At 52.1% G+C, this 11,105-nt stretch overlaps 1 protein-coding gene across 1 annotated transcript; it reads right to left on the reverse strand.

The window, feature by feature from the left end:
- Positions 1-4,865: 4,865 nt before the first annotated feature.
- SFN (stratifin) lies at positions 4,866-6,252 on the reverse strand. The gene has a single exon (XM_027519478.1). The coding sequence runs from the start codon at positions 6,146-6,148 to the stop codon at positions 5,402-5,404; it is 747 nt and encodes a 248-aa protein (XP_027375279.1). The 5' UTR covers positions 6,149-6,252; the 3' UTR covers positions 4,866-5,401.
- Between the last annotated feature and the right edge of the window lie 4,853 nt (positions 6,253-11,105).

Here is an 11,105-nt window from a genome sequence, read left to right on the forward strand (position 1 = left end):
CACTGCCAGCAGACCCAGGTTCAATCCCCAGTGGAGGAAAACTAAGATCTTGCAAGCTGTGGCCAAAATAAGGAATTAAAATTTTTCAGAGAGCGGTAAGGGGAAGACTGGGTGGAGATGAGAGATGAATTAGCACTCTGACAACCCCAGGGCGATAAACCTGTCTGCTGCCCCACAGACATTCCTGGATCCTGACTCAGTGGGTAGGTGGGGCTAGGGGGGTTTGTGAGAAGAGAGGGACTTAGCCCTGCAGAATCCTGCTTTCCTCAACCCCTCTCCTCCTACACACAGCAGGGCTGGGGGTGAAGACCCTAGGAACAGGGTGAAGAATTGAAAAGGAACAGAAGATGTAACCAGGTTAAGGAAATCTTAACTTGAGAACAAGCCAGGAAATTGGTCAACTACACATTTTTTTCTCATTTAAAACAACTCCTTTCTGCTGGGCCGTGGGGTGGCTTTAGATTAAGTAGAGGAAGAAGCCTCTCTTGATTCTTAGAAAGTCCAAGATAGGAGCAGGACAGCATAGCATAAGGTGTTTCTTTTCAAATTTATTTTTAACTCATGAAACTCCCAATATACAAAAAAGGCATATGTGTGGCTATTTTAGCCAAAGTGTGGGGAGACTGGGGAACCCCTGACCACTGAGCCCATGTCCTGTGGCAGCTGCTAGGGAAACCTCTGAGCAAAGTTTGAAAACAGCCATTGTGGTTTAAAAATCATGAGCCTTGGAGCTGGACCTGTTCTACTCCCCGAGCACGTAAGTCATGTGTAACCTTGATTATTAGGTTATTTAGCTGCTCTGAGCTTCAGTCTCTTCATAAGCAAAACCAAGGAGATAATATGTGAGGATTAAGGTATGAAACCGCCTGGCATATAGCAGTCACACCGTGTGCTCTTACAACTGTATTCTGTTCTCTAGGAAGAAGCAAGAATAGGGACTTTTGGTCAGAAGAGCAATCTTGGTGCAAGCATCTGAAATTAAGTTCTTCCAAAAAGGCACTGGACACTTGGGCAGTATATAAGTTTGTGTGTGAGTCTCTTGCCTTTCTGCCTTTTTGGAAGAAGCCACAGTAGCCTGCCTGACCCCAATGCCTTGTCCTTCCTAGGGTGCCTATTTAGTCCTGATAAAGTACCTTAACCCCTTCACCTTGCTTCCCATCACCTACTCCTGTGGATTTACAGAGCCAATTTGAACTTTGCTCTCTGAAGTAACTACATGTAAGAGAGAGAAGAGTAGATACCTCCTCGAGAAATCTTAGGTTGTAAATTTTCCCCATACAAGGCAAATTCTTGGAAGAGGAAGATCTTTGTAAGCCCTGGGTCTCTGTTTCCTGGGGGATTATCCAGCAATGCAAAAAGGATAGGACTCTGTTTACTTGACTCTTGGTGAGCCCAATCTCTGTCTAGACAGCCTTGCTTTATCCCAGAACTAGTCATATTTCCATTTCCACAGTAGAGGACCTGGTACTAACCTGGTTTCCAGGCATTTGGAAGGATGATTTTAAAACTAAGTTTTGAGCTCCTTCCGGTACATGAAACCTTGCTGGAGACAAGGAAGAAAGGAGTAATGGGACAACGTTACCATTTTAAGGGAGCTCTCTGGGGAGTTAAAAAAATAAACCCAGGACATAATTGCAAAGCTAGAGGTAGAACCAAATAGATATGAAACCATGGCTGAATAAATATACCTAAGAGGTGAAAAGAGTTGATAGACTAGGCAGCATATCCAAAGCTTGGTATGTGTTAAAGAGAAAGGAATGGTGGCTAGTCATTTTTGACCTGAAGGTGGCTTTGAAATTTGGAAAAGTTTAGAAGAAAGCGATCAAGTGGAGAGGACGATGAGAAAAGAAGAGTGGCCATCATGAAATTTCCATCGGAACTTTGCATTCTTACCGACTTTGCCCTCTGGGGCTGATTTTTTTTAATTGAGCATAATTCACAGATCATAAAATTCACTATAAAGTTCACAGTTCAGTATTTTTTTTTCCCCCATATATTCACAAAATTGTGTGACCATCATGTTGCACGCTCAGTCGCTCAGTCTTTTCTGACTCCTTGCTACCCCATGGACTGCAGCCCGCCAAACTCCTCTGTCCATAGAATTTCCCAGGCAAGAATAGTGGAATGTGTTGCCATTTCCTACTCCATCATCACTATTTAAATCCAAGAAGATTTTATCACCCTAAGAGAAATTTCATACCCAATAGCAGCAGGACTGAAAAAAAATATTTTTTATTTTATTGAAGTACAGTTGATATACAGTGTTGGATTGTATAGAACTGAAAATTTTTAAATGTCAAATTTAGTCCAGGAAAAGATGACCAGAAATGCTCACTGAGGGCCCACCCTGGGTAACCTTAAGAAAGGTTTAGATAGAAAGGTCTGGGACCCAATTCAGAAGCTGGTGCCTAAGGCAGCTCACAGCTAGCTGTCTGGTGATATTCCAAACCATAGCATCTGCTTTTAAAATCTGTCAACACCAACACGCTACCTTAGAGTAGCTCGTTTCTTTCCCCATAGAGGGCAACCATGGGTGGTGTAAAGGGAGTAGGCAAAAGTCAAATGCAGAGAGAAAAGAAAAGAATTTGCTTTCCCAGGACCTACCTCATTAAGAGAAAGTCACCAGACCTGTCTGGTAAGAGAAACCAGGTCACTTCCAAAGCTAAGGGGAAGTCACCTGCTCTTTCCCAGAGTCTTTGACTGGTTTGAAAGCTTAACACTTAATACCCTTCTGAAAAGAGGAGACAAAGGACCCAGACAGCATGTGAGTGGTCCTGCCAGCTTCCCCTGAAGAATTAGAAATTCTATTAAGAGCCTTTTAGTCCATGAGTGTGACCAAACTTGGACTCTGAGGAACCTGATGAGGCTGGACTCAGTTCCCCCAATATTATCAGATGAAGGACTGACCACTTGTGTCAGGCCAGTATTCTCAGGTGATCCAGTGATCAGGCAGGTTGGCCTTGGCAGTAAAGCTGTTCCTCAGGACTGGGCCTGATTATTCTGCTTTTGGCACAGAAATGCTAGATAAATCCTGGACTACCGATGCTGGAAGGATTAATAATAGGTAACATGTATAAATATGTATTATGGGCTACTTTACATACATTTATTTTTCTTAAACTTCACAGCAACTTTTAAGAGGAAGGTACTATTTTTTAATCCTCACTTCACAAATAAGGACAAAAGGTAAGCATGGTTAAGAACGTTGGCCAAAGCAGGCTTGGAGTCAAACTAAAAAGCCATTAGTTCAAGCCCCTTATGATACAGAAGAGGAAACTGAGGCCCGGGGGGCGGTTAATGACTTTTCCAAGGTTGGTGGCTCAGTCGGTAAAGAATCCGCCTGCAAATGCGGGAGACCTGTGTTACATCCCCGGGTTGGGAAAATCCTCTGGAGGAGGGCATGGCCAGAGGAGCCTGGCAGGCTGCAGTTCATGGGGTCGCAGAGTCGGGCACAACGAGAGACTAAGCGCAAAGCTGCTGCTGCTGCTGCTGCTGCGTCGCTTCAGTCGTGTCCGACTCTGTGGGACCCCAGAGACGGCAGCCCACCAGGCTCCCCCGTCCTGGGATTCTCCAGGCAAGAACACTGGAGTGGGTTGCCATTTCCTTCTCCAATGCATGAAAGTGAAAAGTGAAAGTGAAGTCACTTAGTCATGACTGACTCTTAGCGATCCCATGGACTGCAGCCTACCAGGCTGGAAATCCATGGGATTTTCCAGGAAAGAGTACTGGAGTGGGGTGCCATCGCCTTCTCCGAAGCACAAAGCACAGGGTTGCAAAGCCAGTGAGAGTCACATCCAAGCCTCCTGGGTCAGGTCAGGGCTGCTTGGGCTCTAGAGTGCGATGGAGACACCTTGGTGGCCTTTTTCCAGCCCATATTGCCAGCCAGGCCAGGCCCAGGCACCGCCGGTTGAGCGGATGACTCAGAGGGCGGGGACTGCTTTTTCCGCACGACCCCGCCCCGTCCCGCTGCTCTGAGGATGTAGAGCTCTCGGGTCGGGCGGGTGGCAACTCGTCCGAGTGAAACCAGGAAAGCTCCGCCCCTGGCACTCGGCGGGTGGCGGGGGCCTCTTCTCCCCGCTGTGCATCCCAGCGCCGGCAGGGCCCGGCGGGTGATGGGAACACGCTCCCAGCGCGTTCCGCCTCTCCTTCTTCTATTGGTCAGTCTGGCCCCGGGGGCGGTACCCTGAGCAGCTCCTTCCCGTGATTGGATGACATCAGCCTCGGGCCCGCCTCTGGCCTCAGGCTGTGAAGGTGGGGTTTCACTAGGCGGCCGCAGGCCAGGGAGCGTCGCTGCTGGGAGCTGAGGTGCGGAGGCCGTGGGCTTGGCCCGCCACGGCCGAACCCGCTCTCGGCGGCCCTTCGCACTCAAGTTGCGCCTCTTCGTCAACGGCCCGTTTTATTTTGTCCCCATCTCCGAACGTTGGAAGGCGGTCTTCTCCTCAGACCTGTGCTTTTAATGGCGGCGTCATACCCGGCCCCTGGTGATAACTTCCCTCCGCTCAGATCTGATGGGACTGTTCCCCGCTTTCAGGTCTGAGGTGCTCAGTGCCGCTCACTGCAGCGTCCCCTCCGACCTCACCCCGGAGACTGTCCCCTCACACCTGAGTGCTTCAGCCTCCCACCCCGCGTTCCTGGCAGAGGAGTCTTCAAGCCGCCTTTGCGCTGCTCACCCGACCCTCCCGGGATAGGACCAGTTTGAGGGGACGTGACCAGACCCTGATGGAGAGAGCTGGATCCCCAGCCTCTCTCCTGGCTCCAGAGTCTTGCCTGCGGGTCACTGAGCCAGCCCCAAAGAGGTCAGGGTCTCTATAACTTACACACCAATCCCTGTCCCGCCCTTCCGCAATAACTGAAAAAGACAGGAGGAGTGTCACAGGGCAACTTTATTGAGAGGAAACATGGTCACACCCAGCAGACATGCTTTCCCTCTCATCCTGGGTCTTGGTTGCTGCACACACACACACACACACACGCACAGGCACACACACACACACACACTTTCATCACCAACCTCTGCCACACAGTTCGGTTTTCAGCTCCAAGGATGGGACACTCCTCAATTCCTAAGATCCATAGGTAGCAGGGGCGGGAGGGGGTTGGAGTGGGGAGGAAGTGGTCAGGTTCTGGGTGGGGGTGGGGTCTGGAGTGGAGGTCGCGGGTGGAGACAGAGAGCAGGGCTGGATGATGACCAGTGGCCAGGAGCGCCTGACAGCTGGCAGCGTGGAATCCTCTGGCTCCAGGGGGGGCCTCGGCTCTGCTGGTTCCTCTCTATGGAGCCTTTCTGAGCTGGGCCAGAGCATTTGGGGAGAAGGGTCGGGCCTCCCACCCCATACAAGTCCTCTCTGCCGGGAGTGCGGGACTGGAGCGGGCAGGGCAGGGCAGGGCGTGCAGCGGGTGCGGCTCAGCTCTGGGGCTCCTCGGGAGCCTCGCCCCCTTCTTCCCCGGCGTTGTCGGCCGTCCACAGCGTCAGGTTGTCTCGCAACAGCTGCATGATGAGGGTGCTGTCTTTGTAGGAGTCCTCGCTGAGGGTGTGCAGGTCGGCCATGGCCTCGTCGAAGGTGGTCTTGGCCAGAGAGATGGCTTCCTCGGGGCTGTTGGCGATCTCATAGTGGAAGACGGAAAAGTTCAGGGCCAGGCCCAGGCGGATGGGGTTGGTGGGCGGCATCTCCTTCTTGCTGATGTCCATGGCCTCCTGGTAGGCCGACCGGGCTGAGTCGATGATGCGCTTCTTGTCGTCGCCAGTGGCCACTTCGGCCAGGTAGCGGTAGTAGTCGCCCTTCATTTTCAGGTAGAAGACCCGACTTTCGGCGTCACCGGCCTCCTTGATGAGGTGGGTGTCCAGCAAGCCCAGCACTGTGTCACACACACCCCGGAGCTCCGTCTCCACCTTCTCCCGGTACTCTTGCACCTCCGGGCCCTTCTCTTCCGAGCTTTCTTCATTGCTCTTTTGCTCGATACTGGACAGGACCCTCCACGCCGCCCGCTGGCCACCCACCACGTTCTTGTAGGCCACTGAGAGCAGGTTGCGCTCTTCGCAGGATAGCTCTTCACCCTTTTCCACCGCGCTCTTCATGAAAGCTGCCATGTCTTCATAGCGTTCGGCCTGCTCGGCCAACTTGGCCTTCTGGATCAGACTGGCTCTCTCCATGGCTCTGGGGTCAGGCAGACAGGCAAGCGGCGGGCTAACTGACTGCCTCGGAACCAAGGCCGGGTTCTGTGCCTCTCCTGCTCTCTGCCCGCCTTTTGGCTAGAAGGCCAGGCCCAGAGAAGGGTGGGAGGGGCGGAGGGCGGGGCTAGGGCCCTGGACCTGCCTTCCTCTCCTCTTCGCCCCCACACCCTTTCCGGCTCTTCCTTAAAGGCAAAAGGGCTGGGATGGGGGGTAGGGAGGCGGGGGCCTGGGGTGAGTCATCCGGACTGTCAGGGGGAGAGATTTGGGCGTTGGCCTCACCTGCACCGACACCTTTCCAGGCCCCAGGCTGCCCCCTCTGGTTCAGGGCTTCTATTACATGCCTACCGTAGGTAGCTATCCCAGTTTCTCAAATCAGATCCTCCTTCACCGTGTTCTTTCAGGGGTTGAGGATGGCTTCAGCTACCTGGCCGCTATGGGCCTAGGCAGAGCCCATAAGCCAGGTGCAGGAGGCTGAGGTTCCCAGTCCTGCCAGGTATGTTTCCCCCATTGGTTCAGGAGAGATAACTCTTTGTTTAGGTAGGGCGGTAGCTTCCCAAGCGCCTTCATACCCATGATCTAACTTAATCTAACCTGCTATGTCTGTGTGAAATGGGCAGGTCTATGACACTACTCCCACTGTAGAGATGGGAACACCAAGGCTCAGAGAAAGATGAGAGTTACTCAGAGTCACACAGCTACTAAATTTGGCTTTGCTCCCATCAAGTCTTTTGACTTGTGAGCTCCAGACTATTTAAAAGTGACATGCAGGCTTCTTCCGGAGTCTACCTGAAATGGTTCTACCCCCCACCCCTCACTCCTCCTCAGGGTCCTGTCCCCTCTGAGCTGCCAGAATGCCCAAGTGGCAGCTTTCAGAGTGCCTCTTAATGAGGTGTTTAACGAGCGGCCTCTGACGCTCTGGCCCAGCCTTTGTAATTAGTCACCCAGTAGGTTTTTTGGATACCTTCCCCATCACAGCACAATTTTCCCTTTCAAGTTGGTGGCCTGTTGCCACTTGTCTGAGGACTTACCCTCTGGCTGTCCACACCAGGTCACCTGCCCCCTCTGTCTGCCATCATGTGTCAGGGGGTGCACAGAGGATGGGGACCCAGCTCACTGGCTGTTCCACTTTCCTGCCTAACTCAGCCCCGCCCTCTGTCAGAGGCAGGGATGCAGGCCACCCGGGTACCCTGCCCAGCTGGGTACCAGGAGGTGGGGGGCAGGCTAGCAACTGGGGAGAAAAGACAGGACCGAGGAGATGGAGGTGGCTGTGACGCATGTCATTTCGTTTTATGGGGCAGCAGTCTCAGCTGAGTGCTGCCTTCCCCTCCCCCTTCCAGCTGAGTGAGCCTGCCTCTCAGAAGTTTCCCTGCCCCTTCCCTCTGACCACGGCCCCACTTCTGATTCCTGGCAGAAGCCTCAGAGATGGAGACTTCTCTGTTGCCAATCTTTTGTCCCTGTTCTCTGACACCCTGTCTCCGTGTCAGTTGAAATTTTCACCCAAAGGTGTTGGCATTGCACCTAGGAGGGTGGGTTCCTGCTTGTCTGCTCTACCTCTAGCCAAAGCTCAGATGGGGCTCAGGGCGGGGCTCCTCTCTCTGGGAGCCAGCCAGTTTAATGCTTGAACCAGAACTATTTCACAAGCCTGTCCCTCCCCAGTTCCTCTTGGTGTCTGAACACCCACCCTCTCCTCCTGGAGGGAGGCTTAGGCCAGAACTCTGAGGCCCAGAGGTGAGATCTGCCTCTTTGAAGGAAAAGTAGGGACGTGTCTGAGCTGATGCATGTTTTCCAAGGAAGCAAGCAGAAGGGATTTTAGGCTTGCCATCCTGAAGGCTTTGCCTAAATCAGATCACTGACAGAGAAAACAATGAAACATACTGGAATACCAATTTACAGTGTATGTCTAGGTAATAGGATTCTAAGTGGGTTTTTCTTTTTCCTTTGACTTTCCTAGTATCTTCAGGTTGTCAATGGTGAATGTGTATAATTTTTCTATGACAGAACAGCCTACAATCTTGGAATCAAACTGTCTGGGTTCAGTTCTTACAAGCTACTGTGGCTTTGGGTAAGTGACTTGGCCTCTATGAGCCTCAGTTTTCCTGAATAAAAATGGGGCTTGTTGTGAGCATTAAATGAGTTGATGGAAAGCATAGCAGAGTGGATGGTAACTATTAATATCATGTGAAAAGAAAACCGAGCCTTATTATTATAAACATACACACTTAAAGCACTAATATGGAGCTGATTTCTATGCAATAAGGAAGGGCCCCAAACCAAGTCTCAACCAAAGGCCAGACCCTGCCCAACTGGAGAGACGATGAACGAATGGTCAGAGGCACTCACTCAGCACTACCTCCGCCCTCTCCAGCTCACACATTCCTCTGGCCTCCACAGGCCTTGGGCCCTTGAGGACCTTCCTTGGTACTAGTCATCCAGCCTGGGCTCTCCCAGGTCCTGGGGAAAGCTGGAGATTCCAGAACATTAGAAACCTGGAGGGCAGGGCCTGGGAGACCTAGGGATTTTGCAGATGTTTCTGTCTCAAGGCAGGAAGACTTCTCTTCCTGCCACTCTCGCCAAAGACCTGGTGGCGGCTCACACCACGAGCTCCAGGCCCTCAGTACAGTGCTGGGCAGGGAAAAGGGAGTCTCCTCACTCCTTCCCCTCCCCTGCTGAAGCTCAGGGGTGAATTTGGGAGCCAGGCTACCTAACACCTCCTGCCCGCTCTGGCCTGTCAGTCCTGACTCAGTTCCTGTCTCAGGCACCTCCCTTTGCCTCCAGGCCTCCCTTTCCCAAGTCCAGGAGCCCAGGCAGGCAGGAAGCAGCAGGCCCTGACAGGGCATGGGGTTCCACTGTCAGCTGCCTGAGTCAGCAGGGCAGGAGTGGGGTCTGCAGCACAAAGGGGCTTTCCTCATCCCGCCTGCTACCTCCCCACCCTCCCATAGAGCATCCTTCCTACCCGCAGGATCAAAGTCTCTCGTCCCACAGACAACCACTCCTTCTTAACTGGTAATAACAGGCTTTGAAGGGTTGTGGCATAGAGAAGGCACCAACCAGTTGCTATCTACCTCCATTGAGAACTAGGACAGGACTCTGATTGCAGCAGGAGGGACGCTGGTTAGACTTCAGAATGAACTTCCTTGGAAATTTTTTTCAGTCTTGGAATGAGCAAATTAATCAGGTAACTAGAGGAAACTAAAGTGAAAGAAAGTGAAAGTAAAGTTGCTCAGACATGTCTGACTCTTTGCGACCCCATGGACTGCAGCCCACCAGGCTCCTCCGTCCATGGGATTTTCCAGCCAAGAATACCGGAGTGGGTTGCCATTTTCTTCTCCAGGGGATCTTCCCGACCCAGGGATTGAACCTGGGTCTCCTGCATTGTAGGCAGACACTTTAGAGGAAACTAAGGGCTTCCCTCATAGCTCAGTCAGTAAAGAATCTGCTTGCAATGCAGGAGACCTGGGTTCAATTCCTGGGTCAGGAAGATCCCCTGGAGAAGGAAATGGCAACCCAGTCAAGTATTCTTGCCTGGAGAATCCCATGGACAGAGGAGCCTGACAGGCTACAGTACATTGGGTCTCAGGTCGGACACAACTTAGCGACTAGAGAGAGAGAGAGAGGGGAAACTATGGTGCCTTCTCCCATGGTTAGTTGTGAACGAGAGTTCAGTTATTCAGCTAAGAGCTCACTCTACTAGTTGGCTGTCTTTGGGAGAGATATTAGATCACTTTTAAATGACTCAGCTATCTGAGTCTTTTTTCCTCAAGGCACTGCTGTTTAGAGTACCCTACGTCTCCTTGGCCATTCCAGGACACACTGTGGAATTACTGGAAAGAGAATGGAATGAGGTCTGGGTGTGGAACTGCATCCCAGCTTCATTATAAGGCCTTGAGCAGGTCCATTCCTGTCTTTTGGCCTCAGTTTCCCCATCAGTTCAACACAGATCATCACTCAGCCCCTGCTAGCTCTGAATGACATTCTCTGATATTAAGATTTCTTCTCTAAGATCCCCTCCTTCCACAGCAGCCATCTTCATTTCTTAGGTGGTGCAGAAAAGTCAGAGATTGGGAGAGACATGGGGCAGGTGCAGATCGTGGATTGATCAGCTGCGAGACCCTGGGCAATTCCTAAAAAGGCTGTCATCACCTTCTTCATAGGTTTAGGTAAGAGAATGGGCCTGTACGTGTATTCTGATGTGGGGTGTCAGCTGGGCAAAGGCAAGATTCCATTATCACCCTGGGCTGGGCTCAGTTCAGGGTGTGACAGCCCCAGACTGGAGTTAAACCCGCTGCCCTGGCCTGGATTGGGACCTCTCCAAGTTCAGAGGTCAGCTAAGACTTGAAGGTCTCTGGAACTGAGACCAGGAGTTCTGGAGGGGCAGAGTGACGACAACCCTAGCCACTCTGCCTGTCCCCTCTGGCTTCATTGTGCCTCTTTTTAAAAATCTCTAGAATGGCTCTGACCAGCTGACTAGGCCGGCATTGAGGATAAGCCAGATGTTCTCCTGCAGATTCATCATAGGCCCCAGCCCTGGACCCCAAATAAAGGTGGTACTAGACACTCAAAGGTATGGCAAGAAGAGGGAGATCTTTATTTTGGTTAAAAAAAGGTACAGGACAGTAGACAAGCAGCCCCCCACCCCCATCCCGCCATGGGCTCAGCAGATTCCCTAGGCCCGCCTGGTTGCCTTCAGTTCCTCTAAAGAGCTCGGGGCTGTCAGCGCTAGCCCGCCCCTCGGTGCCTGAAGCAAAGAGGGACAGCGTCCTCCTTGCGTCCTACCTGCTGGGTGGGGGGTGGGGGGGGTGCCGTGGGAACAGTGTCAAACCAGCTATGCTCAGAACAGTCACCAAACTTGTTCAGCAGCGTCATCAACACCCCAGAAGGCTCCTGAAGAAACCTGCTCAGCTAGACTAGAGCTCTGCCTGATCCTGGGGGTGGGCAG

Source organism: Bos indicus x Bos taurus, chromosome 2, assembly GCF_003369695.1.
Source record: "Bos indicus x Bos taurus breed Angus x Brahman F1 hybrid chromosome 2, Bos_hybrid_MaternalHap_v2.0, whole genome shotgun sequence".
NCBI classification, from domain to species: domain Eukaryota; kingdom Metazoa; phylum Chordata; class Mammalia; order Artiodactyla; family Bovidae; genus Bos; species Bos indicus x Bos taurus.

Bases quoted from the DNA above. Each gene is read 5' to 3' on its own strand.
- SFN (XM_027519478.1), bottom strand. From the start codon at position 6,148: ATGGAGAGAGCCAGTCTGATCCAGAAGGCCAAGTTGGCCGAGCAGGCC.